Here is a 24,630-nt window from a genome sequence, read left to right on the forward strand (position 1 = left end):
GCAATCAAATTGTTCAAGGTATGATTTCTTACCGTTATAAACAAAGAATTAAGAAGTTAGAATTTTATCATGGAAAACGTTAGTGATGTGTAGATTGTTGAATTGGTAATTTCTTAGATTACGATTTTACACTATTTCAATTCTTCGTGAATCCTAGGTTACCACTGTTCGGAGTCTAGAACAAAAGCCAAAAGTATTAAAACCTTGAATAAGGCTGCATCGTGTTCATAGGACTATAAGGGCTTTAAGGCTGATGGTCTACCATATTGTCAATTCTGGATTGTTGGAAAATTGCACCCGACCCCACCTAGGTGCCACTAGTTAGCTCTCACTTTTGTCAAAGTCCAAGTTCTCTGATGGATGTATTGATAGCTTTAATAGTCTATGCCTAGGTGTTGACTATTTCCAAACACAATGAACCATTCAAGGGTTCAACATGTATACAAATTTTTAAAAAAGGATAATGACAGATTTGAGATTTTCATACCAAAATTCTCATATTAAATCTGTAGGGTCAATGAATGTTAAATTCATGAACATGATCATATTGGTTTTGGCCCACTGTTTGCATTGGGGATTACATATTAAATCCTAAAGTGTTGGCTATTGCATTCCTCTTGGTAAAATGAGTTTCGATTAATGCAAGGATGTATTATTGATTAAAATACCATTGGTTAGAAAAACGTTAATTTAGTGCTAAAAGTGTTATTAGTTCAGCAAAGTATAATCCTAGTGAGTCTATTTGTATAGTTTTCTAAGCTTTATATTTTGTAGAAGATATTAAGTATATTTCCATGATTGATTATAGGTCCTATTTAAGAGTATCTTGAGACTGTGTTGAGAGTGTTTCAACTGGACTTTTAGAGTTATTCAAGTGCTGTAAGTAATTATGCATAATATGCCCCATATGCACAAGTTTTTCCATTAGGTTCTTAGAGGTTAAAAGTTTTCAAAAGTTTTGTATTTCAAACTTATATTTTCTAAATTTTGTCAAAAGTATTTTTGCATCATTCAAAGAGAAATTTCGACTATTAAATAATGTTTTAAAGAGATACTTCGAATTTTAAATAACGTTTTAAATGTCCAAATCTCATTTAAAAGATGATTTTCAAACTAAACTATTTTCTTAAAATAATTGAGTTTTAAAGTAAGTTTCCTAAAAAGGTTTTTGTTCTTTAAATTTCTTAAAACCAAGTGATTTCAAAGCCATATTCCTATTCTCCAAATGATATTTAAAATGTTTCTTTTAGCAAATTGAAATTTCAGATTCACTCAAGAATTGTATTATATTTGTATAAATTCCTCAATTCCTATTTGTTCCCTAAGGGAGTCAAGCATTCTTTGATTTATGTATCAATTTAATATCGAGATATTCGATATGCCTTTACTGTTGGAATAATTGTTAATATTATGAAAAGTATTCTATGCTGTATAAACTTTGTTTTTTTGTGATATGTGACTCAAGATGAGTATTTTTAGAATTAATCAGATATATGTGTAAATCCGCTCACAAAATTGTATGTGAGAATATGTGTTGATCCCTCACTAGTAGGGGTTAGAAGTTGGTATCCGTTCACAGGATTGTATGTGAGAATATGTGATGTGTATATGTGACTCTATACTCTAATCAATTATATGTATCTGGTTTCTAATGATTTTAAGATGTGATTACATATGTATTAAGTGATTCATTATATATTTTGGAATAATTATTTTTGATATCATTGAATGAGTTTGTGAAAAATCAAAATACTTGTGCTTTGCTTGACTCTATTCCGTTGTGTATTTTGTATAATTACTTACTAGATGTGTGGCTCACCCCATCAATTACTATTTTCAGATTAATGTGTAGTTGGGAATATAAAACCCTTTGATCGCTTTGTAAAGTGCAAGGTAGAGCGTGAAAGTTGTAGGTGACTTTCGTATTACTTGAAGACTTATAGAATTTCAGTTACCTTTATTTTGTAATTCATGTTTTATATAGTGGAGATTATTTCAATTTGTGGAGTTTAGATTTTTGTAAGAGGTTTTTAAGAGTACTTGTTTCTTTGGAGTTTTAATTTATTTTGGATCAATTATGTTCATTGAGTTATATAAGTTCAGCAGGTTAGTCATATATCTAAATTCATATTCCATAAATTTGGGTCATGACAGTTTCTTATAACTTATTCATGATCTGCTTGACTTACCTTTCATGGTGTGCTCACAGATAATTTGGGTTAATGTAAATGCATAGTAGTTCAGTGTTTAGATGACTATTTAACTATGTTGAGCTGTTAGGGAATTTTATGTGGAGTTTTCTGGTTCTTTTTCATCTTCTGGTTGATTGTTCCATAGTTAAAATTGTCATTATTTGATGCCTTTTTACTTTTGTATTTAATTCTTTATGGTTTTGTAGGTTACTGACACTAGAGGAAGTTTTAATTATGGTATGAAAAGCAACCATGCTCAACTTGCATATAATGGCATAAAAGATGTACTTAGAAGCGTTTACAAGGAAGGAGGTTTGCACGCGTGTCATAATTTAATTAGTTGTAACTAAAATTAGTTAGTTAGATTTCATTCTGTTAGGCTTGTTAGTTAGCTTGTTGATAGGCTCTGTATGTGCGTTTATAAACAGAGCAGCACATGTAATTATTTAGATCTTTTTTCATTTAAGATTATGAATTTCACTCTCAAAATTCTTTTTCATCTTCCTAATTTTCCTTTGAATTATTCTTCTTCAAGAATATTTTTCCTTGAATTCTTAGGAATAAGCTTTCCTTCATTTCCATGGCTAAAGCTTTAGCAACTTCTGATTCTATTACCGCTCCTACAGCTACAAACAGTTCTTGTTAGCCAATTACTCATTGTCAAAAACTTTCAAACCTGGTCTCGCTCAATGATCATGGCTCTCACAGCCAAGACTAAAATTGGTTTTGTCAATGGCACAATATACCAATGAATACCGTCCAATTTTCAGTCGTTGGATAAGATGCAACACAATGGTGCTCTCGTGGATTCTCAATTCTATTTCTAAAGACGTAGTTTCTGGTGTGAATATTTACACAGACAACTTGAGATGTCCGGCTTGGAGGTTTGCTTGGATATCACTTATTTTGCTGAAACTGAAAACTTATTGCTGAAAGTACGGTAGATAAATGTAAAAGTTAGTTGAAATAATACAATGGAACCCATGAATAGTACCAAAAAATGCAGTGAAGTCCATGAATAGTAGCAAAAATAAGCTGAATAATAAAATAATTTTAATTTTTCATTCTTATTCAAACGCATGTTGGATCTTCAAGAAAGGTTTGCACAAAGGAATGCACCTTGAATCTTTCAGATTTAGAAGGCAATATCATTTCTTGCTCAAGATTAGTCCATTTTGAGTGCTTACTTTACTAGGCTTAAAAAACTTTGGGATGAGTTATCTAATTACGAGGCCTGATTTGATTATCGTATTCAAGAATACATTATGCATTTTTTAGTATTGTTTTCAAAGCAATTTGGACCACTTTTTAGTTGGAATTACTTCCAAACTATCAAGATAACTTCAATTAACCTTTGTTGATATATTGAGATCATCATTGGAGCCGAGAACTAAAGATTATTAACTAGTACAAAATGAGGTGTTTACAGATGATTCTTTTTACTCAACCTACATTCTCAAATTCAATAGTAAGTGTGCCATTTTCAAACAACTACATCTCATTCATTTCAAATCCAAATTGTGTCAAATCTATGTCCATTTTAAAATTTTGGATGTCTACTTACCAATGAAACAATTTTCACATAGAAATTCATTATAGTGGGAAAGATACAAAAAAAGATCATCAAATTCTCATATTTAAGCGTATTAAAAGTTAGTTGTCTCTGAGCAACTTTTGGCCCAAACTCAAACCTATATAGTATTGTAGAAGCCATAATAAACCTTTAAAGTTCAAATAAGACTGATATCACATACATGGAGAATACAAGTGTGTATAATTTACTAAATGTATAGATGCAAAATATCAATCATAAGATATGTTAATTGACTGAGGATGGCTGGTTCTTGCTTAGCGAAGGTGATTTTTTTTCTACAAAGAAACCAACCTCTTTGGGTTCAGGTAATGAACCCTCACTGTGCAACAACATAACTACAGATGACATATTTGGCCAATCGTCATGATGTTGTTGCAAACATAAGAAACTAATATGAAGGCAACGTTTAATCTTCGATTGGATGCCAAAGTCCTCTAAGCAAGTATCAATCAGTTCTAAAGGCCTACCTTCTTTCCATAATTTCCATGCCTAAAATATTTAAAAATTCTCAATCATTATTTGTATCACTATATGTAAGATAGAGGATGAAATTTGTTGAGAACTCACATGTTCAACAAGGTTTAGACTATGGTCTGGATGGGACCAGCCTCAATTTTTCTTTCCACTTATTATCTCCAACAACAATATTCCAAAACTAAAAACATCAGATTTTATTGAAAATATACCATTAATTGCGTATTCAGGTGCCATATAACCACCGCAAAAACATCATTAAGCATTAAAATATTTGATTAAAAAAATGTCAACGATAAAACATGTTGAGAATACGTACTATGTTCCAACCACTCATCTTGTGTTTCCTTCAGTCTGATCTCCACCAACACTTCTAGCCATACCGAAGTCAGAAATTTTTGGAATCATCTTACTATCAAGTAAAACATTGCTTGCTTTAAGGTCTCTATGTATAATCCTCAGTCTAGAATCTTCGTGAAGATAGAGAAGCCCTCGCGCAATCCCACAGATAATGTTAAAGCGCATAGAACAACCCAAAACTTTAACTCTTGCTCGATCTGAAAAGTTTATCATTTATGTTAATACTAAGTTCAACATGAATAATGAAACAAGAAATTGGTATTTCTTCAAATAACAATGAAAACTTTCATGGAGTTTGGTAAAAATTATTTGTTTTAGAGAAGTTCAAACCAAAAATGAAGGAATCCAAGCTTCCATTGGGCATATATTCATAGATTAGGATTTTCTCATCTCCTTCAATGCAATAGCCCAAAAGCCTAACAAGATTTCGATGCTGCAATTTGGCGATTAATATAACTTCATTTTTAAACTCTTTCAATCCTTGCGCAGAACTCCATGAAAGCCTTTTCACAGCAATTTCTTTTCCATCTACTAGTGTACCCTGAAATTTCAAATATGCAAGTAGTTTCTTTTATTGAAGTTGAGTATGGTAAGAATTGTTTTTTTGTGATCTTTATAAAAGCATGCTGTAGAGTTACCTTATATACAAGTCCAAAGCCACCTTGACCAAGCTTGTTATTACTGGAAAAGTTGTCAGTGGCAGTGGCTATGGTAGTTAGGGTGAAGTATGTGACCTCCATGTCTTCACTTTGGCCATCAATGTTCTGGTCTATCATCAGATTATTCTCCAATTTCTCTGCTAAGATCATGATGGGCTTCACATTATACATAAGAAATAAGAATAGGGTGATTGTTAAATTCAGTTTAGACCCACTGGTTAGTTACACAACAGAATTATTATTTGATTTCAAATCAACTAAATTTGGTGATCCAAAATATCAATATCAATAATCAAAATACAATAAGTGACCAAGTCATAAAGAAAAATAAAATAAAATAAAACTATAAACGTATAAGACAAGTAGGTTGTGTTTGACATTGGCTTAAAAAGTCTTTTATTTATTTATTATTATTTGGCTTATTTTTGCTACTATTTAGCTAATTTTTGCTACTATTTATGGGTCTGATTGCATTTTTTGATACTATTCATGGGTCTCACTATACTATTTTAACCTACTTTTTAACTTTATCTACAATACTTTCAACAAAAAATTTTCAATTTCAGTTAAATAAGTTATTCTCCAACAGACTTGTAATATGATTCTGAAGTGAAAAAACCTATGGAGAACTCTCTAAAGGGAAAATGACTATATGTGTAAACTACTCCCACTAAGGCAACCAACTAGAAAAGGATGTGTTTTACAGTCTTGAAAAAAAAAAAAATTGTACCTGGCTTTAATTTCCCAAAAGATAACTTCTGCGACTCACAATAGCTTTAAAACTTTGAGCTTCTTCCTATATGGATTCCTTCGATTCCTTCATGAATGGCAAGTCTGTGTAAATTAACTAGAACCTTTGGTGCACTCCAATTAAGGTACCTCCTTGAATATTTGATCTACAGTCAACTCACTAGAAGAAATGCTATGTGGTTTTGAACTTTGGATCACAAAATTTTATAAAACTACTAGGATTCTCTCAAGAAAGCTCATGGATGAAAGGCATGGTTTTTTCACGACAAGTGTTGTGCTAGTTTCTGCCTTTCCAACTTTACTGGAAATCTTGCAGAAGATAGTATAAATTGGTGCTTACATATATGGTTATTATTCTAATCAAAACAAAGATTTAGATTATTTTTTGTGATTCTCGTTCAATGGGCCATTTCAGCCCATATTTTTTTTTTTTGAGCAAATTTCAGCCCATCTATATTTAGCAGCTTGAGTCAACCTATTGGTCCCCCCGCTTAAGGCCACAACATATTTTAGCGTTACCATTATTTTGCAAATTTTATTCCTTAACATTATTTTTCTTAAGATCAAATGGCTAAACTCACCGCTTTTCTTGTTTAACATCTTATTAGCTGCTTTGTACGTTTCTAGAAGTTTAATTAAACAATCTTGAAATATCTTTTCCAAAGTGGGTCGGAGAAAGAAATATTACCTCTGAAGTTTGACCTTTTGCTAATGCAGTAGAGAATCAAGAGCACCCCAAAAACGACCGCAATTGAAACCACAACTATCACTATAAGCTTCGTCTTTTGCTTGTCTTTCTCCTCTTTATGATTGACTTTGCAGAAGAAAAGCAAAAATATTTTAGTAATGCAATAAAATAGATGGAAACAACAAAGATTATAGCTTCAATGGCATGTAAAAATATATATTAAAGAGCAATAAAGACCGTAGGCCTATTACCTTGCTCTGAAGCAGGCATTCGAATATATATATCCTGCATAGAAGGATACTGTCCATTAGCTGCAACCTGTCTAATATCAATTAGATCCCCAAACTACATGGCGCAGCCACTTCCTCCATTTTTAATATCTGAGTTTGCATAAGCCGTACAGGAACAGTTGTTCAAACATCTGACTCTACATTCGTTAAGATTCATACTGCCGTTCACCTAGGAATACGTGTTATCTGGCATTTTGAGCCCAACAAATTTAGCAAACCCAATTTTATCTTTATCCTCGCAGCTCAATTGGGTAATGCGTACACATCCCTTAGACCACTCATTTGGGTTCCATGTATCTGGTTACTTATGCTTGAATCCTATTACACATTGACAAATAGGTGACTCACCAATGATACAATTTCCATAAGGACCACATAAATTATAGGTGTTACATATGTCTTTTTGTGAAGAAATGAATGCGGTCCATTTTTTTTCTGCTTCGACCCATATGTAGCGCTCAGATGAGGACGTATTTTCTAGCAATTGTGCTCTTGAGATTACAGATTTTTTAATCAGGTGGAATATCGAGTATACCTCATCGCTGTTGATGACAAAATCGTAGGTGTAAACCTGATTGTCGTTCAAGCTTGGGAAACCACTGAAACCAAGGCCATTCCATGGTCCGGTTCGTAAGAACTTCTTGGTGCCTTTCTTTATGACTGTGTCAGGGTAATTATGAAGTTCAACCCCACAGCTCAGTTCTCCAGGAGACGGGTCATCTGGACTCTTCCATGCAGATAAGCGCCGTTCCAGACCAATCTTTAAGTCCCATCCAAGCTTCATTCCTGGTAGCCAAGTATCAGAAGGATAGTCAAAGCTTTGCCACAAATATTTTTCTGGGTTTTCTTCCTTCTCTTCTCTTAACACTACATTTCCTGAATCTTAAAGCTGGACTATTGGATTCCAGGCCTTTTTTGTTGAGTTTGCCGACCAAGCAACTGTTGTATTCTGGCTGAGAAGAACAAGACTACCTGAACTGTTTACCATCAACATGCCAGACGAGTCGTTTCTTGGATTGAGCCGGTTTGCTACCCAAACAACCGTTCTACCTGGGATATTGTTGTACCATATTCCCAAGTAACGGTTATCGGAATTACCAGGACTAAAGAACCCCAGGGCAAAGCTTCCATCTCTAGAGACCAGACTCATGCCCTCTGTGAGGGATTCGGATTTTGCGATGCCGTCAGCAGCATCCGACAGTACAAAGAAGAAAAGAAGCAAACTTGAACTCAACAACAACAACACAAAAGCAAAGATGTCCATTACTTCCTGTTGTTAGAGCTCTTAGCCAACCTTTTAAAGTTAGGCCTATTACAATGAGCAAAGACTAAATCACGGAAGGCCATGCGTTGACTGAGTCTAGGGGCGGCAAACCCAAACCTACCGACTCTAATTAAACCTAAATCCACCCGATTATTAGTTAGATTAAAGGGTTATCAACCCGATTAGACATAGTGATAATTGAATTTTAACTAAAAACTTTGGCGCCTATTTAACCCCAAAAAAAAAAATATATAACCAAATTCACCCAGCCCTTCCCACCCAAAAAAGAAAAAAAAAAAACCCACATGATCGTACTCACCCTCGTCCTCATGATCGTCGACTTGATCGTGAGAGTGAGTCGACGAGCTCGGATTGGAGCTGAACGAAATCGACTCGGCTTCCAGAGGAGCAATGTGACTCAGCAGAATATTCCGAAACTCGTCCTCCAGCCGAGCCATGGCGATCAGAATTGTCGAGTTCAAACCGCTTTCATCGCTGTTGCTGCTTTCGTTGTTGATGGTGGTGGAAGATAGCGACCGTTGGATTTCATCGACGGCTTGTAAGTAACGATCAACTTCGTTCCGATCAGAATCGAAGATCATTTTCTCTCTGGCTTCCTCCGATGCGGTTGAGTTCCACCGCAGGATTATCCCCTCCGCTTCATCCAACGGCGTTCGTTTATCCTCCGGTGGCTCCATTAACCAAAAGAAAAAAAAAATCTAAGAGAAGGTTTTTGATTTTTGGTTATGGTGGTGGGGGAGATACTTAATGAGAGAAAGCGTTAGGATTAGGATAGGGAAAATTGAGGGTGTGGGTGTGGGTGTGGGTGTGGGTGTGACTGACTGACTGACTGTGTGTGTGTTTTTGTCTTGGAGTGTGGATTTTTTAGTGTTATAGAATTTCTTAACAAAATAATGCACCTGCTAAAAAAAGAAAAAGAAAATTAGGGTGCGTTCGGATAAAACATATTTTTGAAAATTGAAAATATCATAATAAAATAATTTTTAAATATTTAAATAGTATTGTGAAACTCATTTTTAATAAAAAATTGTTAAAAAAGTGTGCGTACTACGCACTTTGTCCTCTAAGCTGCAGAAACGAAAAAAAGAAAAGAAAAGAGAAAATGCAAGTTCAAAAAACACAGCCACAATAATCTCTATCCAAACACATTCTTAGCGTGCTTGTACTTGGTCATATTTTTGAGTTTTTGAGGTAATTTTGTCATTTTTAGGTTTTGAGGGTATTTGGTAATTTTATAAGTTTCGGGAGTATTTTGGTCAATTTTTGAATTTCGGGGGTATTTTGGTAATTTTTAGGTTTTAGAGTATTTTGGTTATTTTTGAGTTCGAGGGTATTTTAGTCAATTTTTGAGTTTCGGAGATATTTTGGTAATTTTTAGGCTTCGAGAGTATTATGGTCATTTTCTGGGTTTTGGGGGTATTTTAGTAATTTTTAGGCTTCAGGGTATTTTGGTCATTTTTTGGGTTTCGGGGGTATGTTGATAATTTTTAGGTTTTTGGGGTATTTTGGTAATTTTCAGATTTTGGGGGTATTTTGGTCATTTTTTAAAATTTTAGAGTACTTTAGTCATTTTCACTTTAGTGTCATTTTAGTAATTTTGATAATTGGGTGGGTTGGGGTTTACTTATAATAATTGGATTGAGTTAAAAGCAATTAGTTAAATGGGTTTCAATGAGCAAATGAGTTTTATATACCCAACCTAATTATGTCCACCCAAACCCACCCATTTGCCACCTTAGTTGACTCAGATACGTGGTTATTCTTTTGAGTAATGGTCCATTAAACAATAACTGGCTTGTTAGAAAACTCCAAATTTTTTCGTGAAGCAAAAATTTCTTGTATTTATTACTCGCAGTCGCAGATGTCGCCTTTTTGGAAAGGTGAGTACTAGGATTTGAAATTAAGGAGAATTACAGTTTTATCTCAAAAAAAGGAGAATTATAGTACTAGTTGCGCTTATTTTCACCACAATACCATATTTGGGAATTCCAGGCTTCCAGCAATGTAATTTTACATTACAAATACAATGTAAACGAAGAATTTTCCTGTAGTAAAATCATATCCCCTCCTCTCATTATTCATTGATAATAGAGTCCACTAATTAAAAATTTAATTAGTAAATCCCATATTACGTGAGAGAAGTGAAAACATCATAGTCGCACTCCCAAAATAATCCTAAAAATAATATAGTAGTATTAAGTTAAATATTTTGATTGAAAGAAATAAATAAAGAAAAATGTTTCATAACATTTTCACAATAAATCTTAAGTGTCAAGCAATTACTAGCTCCATCGCATCAGAATAAATCCTAGAATGTGGCAGGTAGTTTAGATCCAGTTAAGAAGCATTCCTTTTGGCCCATATGCTCCAAGAAATATACGCAAATCTTTTAGCCATGTTCCCATTCTTGATGTTGAGAATTCCCATAAAGAGGTCTCGAAAATTTGCAAAGTGGACCAAAAGTTGCTATTGGCAATAATCATCCTTCCACCATGTTTCTTTGACTGCTTGGCGTTCCCAAAGAGCATGAATGGTGTCTTCTACCCCATTGTGGCAGCAATCACAAGTTGCAGTTCTCGTTACTTGTCGCCGAAACAGGTTTTTCTTTGTTGGAAGTGACTCGTTGCTTGCCCTCCACAGAAAGTTTTTTATTTTGCTTGGGATGTCAAAGTCCCACAAGTCCTTTCAGAAGGTTCCCTCAGAAGATCGGTTTGACGATCCTGGTTTTTTTCCTTTGTTCTACCTCTATAAGCAATCAATATGCACTTTTAGTCGTATAGTTGTCGTCCTTAGAGCCAGACCAGATAAGGCAATCAATAGCTCGGCTTACACTCAGGGGAATGCTACTGATAGCCCTTGCTTCATGTGGCAGAAATTCCTCCTCGATCCTGTCATGTATCCATCTTGTACCATCTTCATTCAAGAGTACATAGACCCGAGTATTTCCAGGGAAGTTTTTCTGTGGTGAGATAACTTTGCTTGAGTGAGGGTCAGATAACCATCTGTCGCCTCTAATATGGACTTTCTCCCCATTCCCTATCCTTCAAACCGCACCAATTCAATTACCTACCGTGCCTTAAGGATGCTTTTCCATACAAACAGGCCCTTCGTATTGACTGTTTCGTCCATGATTGTGCATTGGGGAAGTATTTTGCTTTGAAGACCTTGTAAAGAAGAGAATTTGTGTTATGGAGTAGTTGCCATACTTGCTTACCCAGCAAAGTTAAGTTGAAATTCTCTATGTCTTGAAATCCTAGGCCTCCTCTAGATTTGGGTTTGCACATTTTATTCCACGCAATCTAGTGAATTTTCCTTGTCTCTCCATTATATCCCCACCAAAATTTTCGGATTAGTGCTTCCATATCCCTGCATAGACTTTTTGGGAGTTTAAAACAATTCATAGTGTAGGTGGGCATTGCTTGTAGCATTTCTTTGATCAATACCTATTGGTTAGCTTGAGAAAGGAGTTTCTCTTTCCACCCTTCAATTTTATGCCAAATCCTTTCACAGATATAACTGAAGCTTTGTTTCTTTGCTCTACCTATAAAAGAAGGGAGACCAAGGTATTTCTCAAATTGGGAAATAATGGTTACCCTAAGTTGATTCTTGATTGCTGTTTACTTATGATGGTTGGTGTTGGAGCTAAAGTAGAGTTGAGTTTTGTCCTTGTTAATGCACTACCCCGAAGCTCTTTCATATGCTTCTAGGATCTCCATCACCGTGGTGCATTCCTGGTCATTAGTTTTGCAAAAGAGAAGGTTGTCATCCGCAAAGAATAGGTGTGTGATTTTTGGACCATCCCTACACAAGGATACACCTTGATGGCCCCTCTATCCTCCGCCTGTTTAATAAGAGAGTGTAAACCTCCTGCACATAAGAGAAAGAAGTAAGGTGATAGAGGGTCTCCTTGCCGAAGCCTTCTTTGGGGATGAAATAAACCATGTAGTTCACCATTAATCATGACAGAGAATGAAACAGACCGTATACATGAACTGATTAGATTGATCCATTTATTTGCAAAGCCCAATTTTTCCATCAGTTTTTCTAAAAATTTCCACTCAACCCTGTCATATGCTTTGCTTATGTCCAATTTCAGAGCCATGTAACCAGTTTTTCCTTTCTTTTATATTTTTGAGGTGGTGCAAGGTTTCCAAGGCGATAAGGATGTTGTCTGATATAAGGCGATCAGACATGAAGGCACTTTGTGATTTTAAGACAAGTTTTGGGATACATTTTTTCAAAAGGTTTGCCATTGTTTTGGATATTATTTTGTACAGGACATTACATAAGCTTATTGGTCGAAAATCTGTTGGTCTTTCTGGAGATTTGTTTTTTGGGATGAGGGTGAAGAAATTATGATTAATATTGGAACGGAGGGAGCCCGTGTTTAGTACAGAGAGACAGGCAGCAGTGACATCTTGGCCCACTATGTTCCCATAAATTTTATAGAATAAGGGAGGCATACCGTCGGGTCCAGGTTCCGTCATTGCTTTCATCTGCTTGATGGCTTGCTCCACTTCCCCAATTGTGAAATCCTTGGTCAGGTAGGCATTCATGGTAGGGGTGACCTTGCACTCAACACCTTGAAGAATGGTCTCAAAATTGGATGGTGCCACTGAAATGAAGAGGTTTTTAAAGTATTCCACCATTGCTGCCCCAATCTGTTTTTCATTCGTTGCTTCTGACCCATCCTCTAATTTCAATTTGGATATGAAATTCCTTCTGTTGCGTTGGGTAGCTCTACTGTGAAAATAGCTAGTGTTTAAATCTCCATCTTGCAGCCAGCTTACCCTTGATCTCTGCTACCACATGCAATCTTCTTTGAGCATAAGATCAAATACCTCACTTCTCAAGGTTCGAACCTATTCATGGTTTTCCCCAACCATGGATAGAGCTTCTGCTTGTGCTAAAAGCTTCTTTTTTTGGCTCAATAGTTTCCAAATGTGGCCAAAGGATAGCCTAGTCCAGGTTTTTAACTTTCTCCGACATTTATCAATCTTATGGACCAGTGTTGTCATCAAGTTATCTGAGTGTAGCCCCTCCCAAGCATTTTTGATGACTCCTTTGCATCGTTCGTCTTTCATCCACATTGCCTTAAAGCGGAAAGGGCGCCCATTCTTATAGAAACGCTTATTCTCATCATCAGAACAAATCCATAGTGGGCAATGGTCGGACAAGGATCCCGATATATGATGAACTCTGACCGATGGGAACATTTGTGACAATAGGGGGTGGCCACACCTCTATCAAGTCTGATCCATGTAACCACACCATCAAATTGGTTGTTGCACCATGTAAAGGGGGAACCTACAAACTCCAAGTCCCTGAAACCACAAAAATCCAAAGCTGCCCTGAATTCTACACAGCACTAAGGAAGATCCATATGAAGACATAAGTGCTTTAGTAGTGCTCATGAGTGTTCCCAGTTGGCCGTTACTGGGTCTCCATAGAAACCCGTAAACTGCCAGGCGTCATCCATTCCTGGGTTAACTACTACGTCTATGTAAGTTGGTAACGAGTTAAGAACCTGTAAATTCAATCCTTTTTTCCAGTACAGAGCTAGACCACCCCTTGCGTTGTGTCTGGGGACAATGAATAATTTTTCCATGTCAAGTTTAGGACAAAGGTTCTTAAGATATCTTTCTTTTGATCTTGTTTCCATAAGGAAAACCATGTTTGGGGAATATTTTTCACCATCTCGGTGAGCTCTAGGACTCCACGTGATTTCCCCAAACCACGGCAGTTCCAACTGATGTAGTTCATGGTGATCGGCATGGCTAGACATCAGCCACCGCCTCATTGTTGTAGGAATGTATCGCATTCTGGGTTAGGGTTTGTTTTTTGGTAGGTCGGCTATCTTCGTGTTGGATGGGGGTTTTACGTGGTTCATAATCTGGCAAGGTTTCATCATGGGTTATGTTTTTTGTGTTTTGGGTCAGTTGGGTCCATGTGGTTTTGTGGGCTTTAGGGTCCATCCGTTTGGGTGGAAAATAAAGAGGATGGAAAATAGAAGAAGGAAAATAGGGTGAAAAATACTATTTTCCATTGTTCGTTTGGGGAAGGAAAATAGGAAGGAGAGAAAATCGGAGAGAAAGTTTTCTCTCCGAGCCCACATTTTTTTTCCTTCCAAATCGGAAGGAAAATCTGGAAAGAAAAGTGTTATGGTAGCACTTTTACAAAAATTCCCTCTTCCCACCTATTTTTTTTTCAACATTCTCTTCTCTCTCTCTCTCTCTCTCTCTTTTTTTTCAATGTTACACCTGAACGTTTTTTTTTTTTTTTAACGTTACCTAAACGTTTTTTTTCAACATGACCTAATCTAATTTTTACATTATAATAATAAAAATAATAATATAAATTTATATATATGATGTGATAAATTTTATATTATGTAATGAGTACAAATAAATCTATTTCTTACGTATTATGTAACAAGGGTATAATAGTCAATTTATATAAATTATATTTTCCATCCTTCTATTTTTCTTTCTAACCGAACAAAAGAGTTTTCCACCCTCCTACTTTTCTACCCCTTGAACCGAACATATAAGAGGAAAAACTAAATATTTTTCATCCTCCCATTTTTCCACCCTTCAACCGAACGGACCCTTAGTGGTTTTGCCTGGCTCGGTTTTAGTGGTGAGCATGGGTGGGTTGTTTTCTGGGTTATCGTGATTCATGGGTTCAGGAGTTAAAGTGGTAGAGGGAGGGATTATGGTTTTTGGTGTGGGCTTTTTGGGGGGCTCCACAAGTGATGGTCGAAGGTTTTGGGAGTTGTTGGTTTCTTTTTGGTCAATGATTGCTCTAATAATTGGTTTTGTAACCGTGGAGTCTTTTGCAATGAATTCCATGTAAGGCATGCAACGTCTCTGCGGTTTCCGTGTTTTTCGGGCCAGCTGTTTCAATGCTAGCCGTTTGTTGCTCAGCTATACTGGAGTTCGGCATCCTCGGCGCCGCCGTTGTCCATTTATGTGCTTTGTGCTTTGGTTCATCCCTCTTCGTTCTTGGTGTTTCCTCTTGTGTCCGATGTGGCTCTGTTGGCTTAAACTGATTCTTTGCTCCCATCGCAACCAGTCTATGTCTAGGGACCACTATTGAAAATTTCTTGTAAAACTAGTCAACATCTGCTCTAAGCCAATCATCGAATTGTTGTTCATCTTTTTTCAACGATCCCTTGCTCCTCAGCCAAGGCTCACAATCCCTATCATCGTGTAAGACTTTCCGCACCAATAGCAAAAGTTTGGCATACGTTCATACTTCAGAACAGCCCAGCCAATAGCTTTGCCCTCAGACCATATTTTTCGAACCCCGTCAAGTGGTTTTGTAATATCAATCCGGACCCTCACTTGTAAATAGTTACCTGTGCTGCCTTCACCTTCAGATTCTGTCATGTGTAGTAAGGTTCCTAGAGTGCTCCCAATAGAATCACGAGTTTTAGGAGTAAGGCAGTGCATTGGGAGGTCGTGGATTTGTACCCAAAATGATGAAAATTGGAAGGAGAGGGCAGATATTGGAATGTTTGCCTCCACACGTTCATATGTTTTTTATCAAAAGGGTGTTGATGATTTTGCTTTAAATTGGTGGGATTGTTGTTTTAATCGAAAGGGGTTGCTGATATTTGATCTGGGTCTTTGTTGTTTGGGTGAAATATTGATTGACAGTGATAAAACGTTAAGTTGTTATGGTTGTTATAATTGAAGGAAGGGTTTTGGATATTTGATCTGCCTAAGCCAGGTTCTGTGTGCATGTTGATGTATCATATTGTCATTGGGAAGAAGGATCGGCTTGTGAACGTGCCCACCTGGTTTCTGGGTGCTCTCAGGCCATTTTCCCTGCCCATTGAACAAAAGGCCTTTTCATTTTGCGTTCCTAGAGATAGGTGGGATAGGGAGGTCTTTAAGCTGCACGGTGGCTAAGCAGAATTTGTCAAATTTACGGAGTTTTTTGGTAGTGAAATTGTTTTTTGAGTGATTTGAGATGGATTCTTCGCAAGGGTCGGTGTTGTCTTCAAATGTGGCAGGGCTAGTTGATGGTTCATCAGCTCAAAGAGAGGTGTCTTACCTTGATGGTATTCCTATTTATGTCAAGGAGCTTATTGCTGGAGGTGCTGCTGATGCATTCGCTAAGACTACTGTTGCACCCCTGGAACGGATCAAAATACTCTTGCAGGTGAAGCATACAAACAAAAAAAAAAAAATGTTCCCATTCTCGAAATCTTTTCATTTTTTTTAATGAATATAATTAGATATAATGGTTCTACATGACTTATGTATCTTATAGATATGCTCACATGCACCCCATGAATTTTGGACCCCTAAACACGCCAGGCACCTGGGTATTGAACCTATAACCTCATCTTCCACCTTGCTTCTTACAAGGGGAGGAGGTGCCGTTTGAGCTAAAGCTGATTGGCACCAAAAATATTACCATTAAGTTAACTTAACTTTAACACAAACTATGGAGAATGCAACTTAAGCTACACCAAAATTCGGATGACGTTATTTAGAATGTGGATGGTTGGGGTTATGTGAAAAGGTAACCATTATAGTTATTTTGGATAGAGTTTTTATCAAGTGGTTGGGGGACTTGGGGTGGGATTAAGTATAGTTATTAATATAGGGTTTTGAAATTATTAGGCATGGAATAATGTGGAAATAATAAAAAGTTGAAGAACATATTTGGAGAGTGGGAGAAGCTATGGCCAATGAGCTCTAGCTCAATCACACGTCCTCCTCTGAGAATAGATAGAGGATCAGGTCAAGGTTCAAAATCCATTGGATGTGTTTGTAACTTACCAATATCAAAATAAACAAATAAATGAAAAACTTTGGCATAAGTAATGTGTTTAAATAATAGATAAAGCAATGCCGTACATGTATGATCATTTGACAGGATGAACAGTTTTGCTTGTAGTTTGGAATCTTGTTATGATTGTAAGGATTTTTGTGTCTGATTTTGGAGATATAAATTATATGGGTATCACTTGGAATTTGGTTTATTTAAGGAAATAATAATAAAATAAAATAAAATAACAATGGGACCATGGATGATGTACAATCTTGAAAGGCCAGAAGGTTAACAAACAGGGTAGCTTTAAAAACATAGGTAAGGAAGTCGCCAAGTTGATTGATATTTTTGCCTACCTGTAATGGCAATGAATGACAGAATTAGGTAAGAAGGGATAAGGTAATTTGATTTAGTTTAAAGATGTGAGAAGGACAGAAGGTACGATAGAAAGTTTGTTGAACTTGTGATACGACAGGCTATCATAGCATAAGCTCACAATAGGCTTAAATCTAAATGTAGGATGGGAAAAACCATATGTATAGTTGTCCCCAAGTATTGGGAAGGGCTTTGTTTGGCTCAAAAGGGAATGCAACTAATAGGCGAGTTATTTTATCATATTTGGAGTAATTTGATTGAGGACTATTTGGACTCAGAGAAGTTGTGTTATTAATGGGAGTTTGGCTCCTCTTGACGAGGTTAATCTCCCTTCCTATAAAATGCGTTTGCTTCACTTGACGGTTCTTTCTCTACTTATCTCAATCTTTTAGATGTTTTACATAGTAAGCAGTAAATGTCCCTTTCAGTATTTTCTTTCTTTACACTTCTGCAGGCATTTTTCAACGCAGTATCTAATACGGAGGATTGATTAGGAGTTGCAGTTTGATTTGTAGTTTGAGTATGGTTAGAATTTTGTTAAAAGTGATTACTCACACAAAATTGATACATAAAGTGAATTTTTTTACATGCTATGATTAATTTTAGTTTGTTATAATAAGTATTAAAGCTTGTTTTGAAGCTTGAAGCCTGGATTTATCATTAAATACTAAAATCTGGTGCTTTATACTTTTTCTTTTTTTGAAATTCATAATTATTTTTTTCCAGAATTTCTTAGCTGTCTTTTTCTGTTTTTTCTGTGTGGGGATATTTACAGACCAGAACAGAGGGGTTCCATTCTCTTGGGGTGTTTCAATCTTTGAAGAAGTTACTGAAGCATGAAGGTTTTCAAGGATTCTATAAGTAAGTTCACACTCATTAAATTCAATAATTTATTATATCTTTTTTTTTTTGATAAGTAACATAAAATTTTTATTGAAAATCATTTATTATATCTATCCCACAATAAAGTATTCTAGCTTATACTTGTATGTATTTTAGAGGAAACGGAGCAAGCGTCATTCGAATCATTCCTTATGCAGCCCTGCATTTCATGACTTATGAACAGTATCGGTGTTGGATCCTGAACAACTGTTCTGCCTTGGGAACGGGGCCCCTTATTGATCTTCTAGCTGGTTCAGCGGCTAGAGGAACTGCAGTTCTATGCACATATCCTTTAGATCTGGCTCGTACTAAACTTGCTTATCAGGTATATATCTTGCATAATAATGATGAAACATATGGTCTTATCTGAATGAGGTGGAGTATCTATGGCATAGTGTGAACTTGTAGTTATTAAATGTAAATTAACAGATGTTTCTTGTTTACTTATCAAAAAACTGACATGTTTCTTGTTTAGGATTGTATTTAATACTACTAAATATTTTTCTTTGTGAGTTGTTATCTAATTTCTTATGCTTTCCTCCCCATTTGTTTAAAAGATGAGTATTAAATATTCATCTAATTTGTTTTTATATGTGCCAATACATGGAGTTTACCTCCAAATTAGTTTGATGGAAAATTCCTCTAGCACACTACGTGACAATTCAAAAGACCATCCACATGTAGTTTTAGTCACATGACCCATTTAATGAGTCACGTGATTTAATACACGTGGATGGTTTTAAAAATCACCACGTAATGGATTGTAGGAGATTTCTCCAAACTGGTGACTATGTCCTAAGAAAAAAATGTTGTAATGTTTCTGAAAGTTTATTTTAAATGTCTTGCATAATAATTTTCTTGTGCTAAATTTTGTCTGCTTTCTATATATTTCAAACATGTTATGTGAAGGATTTGATTCATAGATTTTTTTTTAAAAAAAATAAGTAATAATATTTATTAAAAAAAAAAAAACAACAACAACAAATACATAAATTTTTTTGGTTTAGGGAAGTGACAAACTATGTGAGGCTCTATATCAAGATGTTTCTCATAACTTATTATGATCTGCTTGTCTTACCTTTGATGGTGTACTCACAGATAATTTGGGTGTAAATGCATAGTAGTTCAGTGTTTAGATGACTATTTAACTATGTTAAGCTGTTAGGGAATTTTATGTGGAGTTTTCTGGTTCTTTTTCATCTTCTGGTTGATTGTTCTATAGTTAAAATTGTCATTATTTGATGCCTTTTTTACTTTTGTATTTAATTCTTTATGGTTTTGTAGGTTACTGACACTAGAGGAAGTTTTAATTATGGTATGAAAAGCAATCATGCTCAACCTGCATATAGTGGCATAAAAGATGTACTTAGAAGCGTTTACAAGGAAGGAGGTGCGTGTGGACTTTATCGCGGTGTAGGTATGTATGTGCTACATTGTTATGTTCATTACCTTTCAATGTGGTGAGCCCCATGACATGGCATTTATGAGTATTGAAAGGGGTTTTTTTTCTTTGGGTTTGAGGGTGGGGGCGATTGCCTTCCCCCCCCCCCCCCCCCCAATTTTATGGCTATAACTACCCTTGTCAAAGTTGTTTGTCATTTTTTCCCCTCTTTCCCTATGTGATATAAAATATTGGGTGGTTAATATTCATTAAAAGCTTCCTTTGTTTGAGCAGGCCCAACACTCACTGGAATCCTTCCTTATGCTGGTTTAAAGTTCTACATATATGAGGAACTCAAGAGGCGTGTTCCTGAAGAGCATCAAACGTCCATTATGATGCGTCTCTCCTGTGGAGCTCTTGCTGGGTTATTTGGGCAGACCTTCACATACCCATTAGATGTTGTCAGGAGGCAGATGCAGGTATTGCCTATTACAATCCTTTTACACTGTTGGTAGCAAGGGAGCTGCTTTTTTTTTAACTGACTAAACACCAGAAGTATTTTCTGGGGCAGGCAAAAGTTGATGCAAGGGGAAGCCATGAGGGTAATATAGCTATTAATGTCTCTATGAACCATGTTCTGAGCTCATGGTAGTTAAATGCTGGTAAAAAACTTTAGGGTTTCTGTCAGAAGACTTTTTTATTATTATTATTATTTTTTTATTATTATAGCAAGCCACATGGTGAACAGGCTAGGGTTGCTGTTTTATTAATAATTGTAGTACAAAGTTTAGCTACAAAACCAGTTGTAGCCCAAGGCTACAAACTCCTCTAATAAACTAACATGTGTAAAAAATGGCATGTGCATTGCACATGATTACTCAAGTAAACTTAACCCAACTAACCCTTTAACTACACTTATTAAAAAAAAACTAAAAAACTAAAGTACAAGTATTCTCTCTCTCTCTCTCTCTCTCTCTCTCTCTCTCTCTCTGACTTCACTATAAACCCAGAAAGGCAGAAACCCAATCCCTCTTCTCTATGGCCCAGAAACCCAATCCCTCTTCTCCCTCCACCACCGGTCACCCCAATCCATATATTTTAAATAGAAGAGGCTTACTATTGTGCAATCATCAGAGAAGAGGGATTTTTTGTAAGAATTATTAAACCAAAGCACTGATTTCCATACCTTTAAAATGAACTGTTGTTTGTACCTCATCAGAATCTTTGATTGGTTGGTCGTAGGTTCTGCACTTTTCTTAAGGTGGTGATTATATTTGATGGGTTGAAGCTTGTAATTGAATTAGTTTGGTCACAATAGCGAGTATGCCATAGAATCTGATTGTTTTAATATTGATTTGAAATTTTATTGGAATTCTTGAAAGCAATTCCACGTGTGAGGGAGGATTTAACAAACAAACTACATAGGCATTCTTCACCATCAGGGTTTCAATGCCATTTGTCTCTTTTTTTCTATTTCCACCACCACAAGCACTAATGTTGAAACAATTTCAGGGCTGATCTGAAGTCATGACACAAACAAATATCTAAAGAAAATTAATTTAGATATTCAAATTAATTTCAGGGCTGATCTGAAGTCATGACACAAACAATCTTCCTTCGATAATAATAGTTGTAGAATGGTGACTACAAAATTCCATGAGAAAGCCCATAAATCCATTTGTGTTCCTCTGGTGTTTCATTTTTGGTGTCATGGCATCAGCATACTATGTTCTTGTTCCAATTTACATGTGGATCAAAGATCAATTCGTGCCTAAAGGTCAACCAATCTGAGAGGGAATTTCTTGGCTTCTGCACCTGATTGTAATATTCTATCCATATGATTTCATTTTCTTCCCTCATTTGTAAACAAGTCAGCACCTTTAATAGCCCTTTCCATGGTTCTGTTGATGCTCTTGAAAATAAGTTTGCACTAGAGTCTAGTCTTCTGTAGTTTTATGTATCTATGTTCAGTTATTAGATAGGGATTGGGTTTCTAGGTTACAGAGAAGACGGATTGGGTTTCTACCTTTCTGGGTTTACAGTGAAGTCAGAGAGAGCGAATACGTATAAGGGTTTTAGTTTTTAGTATTTTTTTTAATAGGTGGTGTAGTTAACTAGGGTTAGTTGGATTAAGTTTACTTAAGTACTCATGTGCAATGCACATGCCATTTTTTTACACATGTCAGTTTATTAAAGCAGTTTGTAGCATTAGGCTATAACTAATTTTGTAACTAAACTTTGTCCATAATTGTATATGTATGCTATCTCCCTCGGTCTGGTTTTACTCATTGACATTAGCTATATATAAATTTGATTGTAAGCAACATATCAAAGCTGGGGTAGATGCCTAGATTTTACCCTTTAATTGAATGTTTTGACTCATTCTGTATCTAGATTTTCTTAGTTTAGAATGACAAGCAAGGGTGGTTTGCTAATCTCTTAGGAATTGCATGATGGTGAAATAGTAAACTAATCAGTTTGGTACAGGTTTTCCAAATCATTTTATAGGTAGTGAACCAATGATAGAGATTTACTGAAAATTCTTGAGGTCAACTACATGCAATAGCTATCAAAATTATGAAATTATTCCTGATACATGAAGAAATTGGACAGCCAGACTCGAACTTTTTTAAAATTTTAAGGATTAAAATGAATTACTGAACAAGATACAATTTAGTTGCTATATTGACCTCAGGCTGTAGATGGGTATATTTAATATTAATAATGCATCTCAAGTTTACTTACGAAGGATTGGCTTGAGCTCAAACGCAACAAGCAAGGAAATAACTTGCAGAAAGCTTTTGCGGTCCATTGGCTTGACATTCTTGAAACATTGATGCCATTGTAATTGCTAAATCAAGTTGATACTTTAACATGAATTACATGGATCTAATGTTTTACCTTACTTGTGTGGTGCAATTGCAGGTTGAAAATTTGCAACCTTCATTCCAAGGAAATGCCAGATATAGAAACACATGGGAAGGTCTTACTACTATTGTTCATAATCAAGGATGGAGACAGTTGTTTGCAGGTCTAAGCATTAACTATATAAAGGTAATTGTTGATAGTTACTTTATACATGCTCTGTCTGGATTTCAGATTGATGGTTTTCAAGATATTGTCTTCTAGTTAAATTCTTCTGTAATGGCTGCATTTTTCTGTGGTTAGCTTTCTAGGATTTCATGTTGGCCAGAATGTGCATTAGCATATATTAATTGATCTTCTTGAAGCACTGCAACAATGTGGTGTTATGCTCTCACTAAATATATTTCTTACCAAAAACATGCATGTGCAGAGAGTAGTTCTTTTTCTTATAGTTCAATGAAGTAGGTTTGTCTGTCTATGATGTATCTATCATTGTTGCTTCAAAGAAGAATTTTATACTCTGATTGCTTAGACCAATCTTTTTAAGGTGTGGAGTACAAGTTCATAGACCACTTAGGCTATTAAGAAGAGAATACAAAGTTATTAAGGGTGACCTTGTTTGTGTGATTGGTCTCTTGAAGCACAAGTGTGTTGCTTACAATGATTATATTATGTTCTTAGATTGTTCCTTCTGTGGCCATTGGTTTCACTGCGTATGACATGATGAAGTTTTGGCTCCGCATCCCACCTCGACAGAGGACTCAATCAATATCTGCTGCCTAATTCCTTTGGAATAAGACCATAAATGCAACTTGACATTGGCTTTGCAATGCAGAATGATGCACGATCTACAGATGCAAGTAATCAACAAAGGTGTCCTCAAAATCATTGTTATTGATTCCATTCCATTCCGGCCGGAACGGCTGGAATTTTTCGTTCCGGTATGCAAACCGGTACCAGGATACCCATCGTTCCACCTCGGGCCAGATTTCGGGCCATTCCGGTCCATTCCGGCCGTTCCGGCCAATTCCGGCCGAGATGTGAATTCCGGCCGGTACATGATTTGGCCTATGGAAAAAAAAAAATTATTATTTGATGGCTAATATTATGTTATAAATTTTGTTGGCTTATTAGTTATTAATTATTATGGGCTTATGTAATGAGTAATGACTTGTTATAAATCTTCTTATTATTTGATGTTGTATTGAGGTTTAAGACATAAGAGTTAAGACTAAATGTTTTGTATTATTTGATATTTAGTTATTGTCTTCTAAATCTTCTTATTGTGTGATGTTAAATAGATGTTATATTGATGTTTAAGACTTAAGAGTTAAGACTAAATGATTTGTATTATTTGAAATTTAGTTATTTATTTATTAGAATTGACTATTTTATGTTTTACAAGAATATATATAATTTAATTTTTAGGAACCCGAAACACCTTAAAACGGTACGCCGAAATCGGCCGGTACCGAAATATTCCATTCCACTGGACAAACCGAAACGGGGTCCGAAACGGTATTAATAACAATGCTCAAAATAATACTCTATGATTGTCTTAGTTAATGATTAGTAACATATGGTGAACTAAAGTGGGTCCAAATTATAAACTTGGAGTCATAAGTCTGTTGAGAATCTATCTATATTCAATGCAGTGTGCTTGTTTTATTGGGGAGAAATAATTTTATATGTAAAATTTTTTCCTTTTTAAAGCCGTTTAATCATATGGCAGGAAAAAGTTATTTGATTTTTTCCCAATTGTTATTGAATTAATGTTGCTTGGTTTAAAGGCTATGCTGTATATCCTAGGGTTAAGCTCTTTTGGATATACATCACTGTCAGTTTGTTTAAGACTTTCTCTCTTTTCCTTGTGTATGTGTGTTAAAATACTTTTAGTATTCTTAAAAAAAGAAAAGAAAAAGATGTTTGGTTTAAACCTTATTTTTGGTAAGTAATTTTTTGGGTTAAAACCATTGCCACAAGATGAATTGAGAATTCAAAATCATATACCGCTAATAGGATACACAAGCTTTGATATTTATAATTGA

At 35.6% G+C, this 24,630-nt stretch overlaps 1 protein-coding gene and 1 pseudogene across 1 annotated transcript; one reads left to right on the forward strand and one right to left on the reverse strand.

The window, feature by feature from the left end:
• Positions 1–4,011: 4,011 nt before the first annotated feature.
• On the reverse strand, positions 4,012–8,546 carry LOC142618969 (G-type lectin S-receptor-like serine/threonine-protein kinase At4g27290; annotated as a pseudogene).
• Positions 8,547–15,992: 7,446 nt separating this feature from the next.
• On the forward strand, positions 15,993–23,944 carry LOC142622504 (mitochondrial carrier protein CoAc1-like). Its single transcript, XM_075795986.1, has 7 exons — positions 15,993–16,461; positions 18,230–18,315; positions 18,454–18,661; positions 19,621–19,753; positions 20,012–20,196; positions 22,643–22,771; positions 23,264–23,944. The coding sequence occupies exons 1-7, from the start codon at positions 16,270–16,272 to the stop codon at positions 23,363–23,365; spliced, it is 1,035 nt and encodes a 344-aa protein (XP_075652101.1). The 5' UTR covers positions 15,993–16,269; the 3' UTR covers positions 23,366–23,944.
• The last annotated feature ends 686 nt before the right edge of the window (positions 23,945–24,630 follow it).

Source organism: Castanea sativa, chromosome 1 (assembly GCF_040712315.1).
Source record: "Castanea sativa cultivar Marrone di Chiusa Pesio chromosome 1, ASM4071231v1".
Lineage (NCBI taxonomy): Eukaryota > Viridiplantae > Streptophyta > Magnoliopsida > Fagales > Fagaceae > Castanea > Castanea sativa.

What these genes read in the sequence shown, in the direction of transcription:
- LOC142622504 (XM_075795986.1), top strand. Translation starts at nt 16,270, where the DNA reads ATGGATTCTTCGCAAGGGTCGGTGTTGTCTTCAAATGTGGCAGGGCTA. An exon ending in GTACTAAACTTGCTTATCAG is followed by an intron (nt 18,662 to 19,620) that starts GTATATATCTTG and finishes ATGGTTTTGTAG; the next exon opens with GTTACTGACACTAGAGGAAG. An exon ending in TTGTCAGGAGGCAGATGCAG is followed by an intron (nt 20,197 to 22,642) that starts GTATTGCCTATT and finishes GTGCAATTGCAG; the next exon opens with GTTGAAAATTTGCAACCTTC.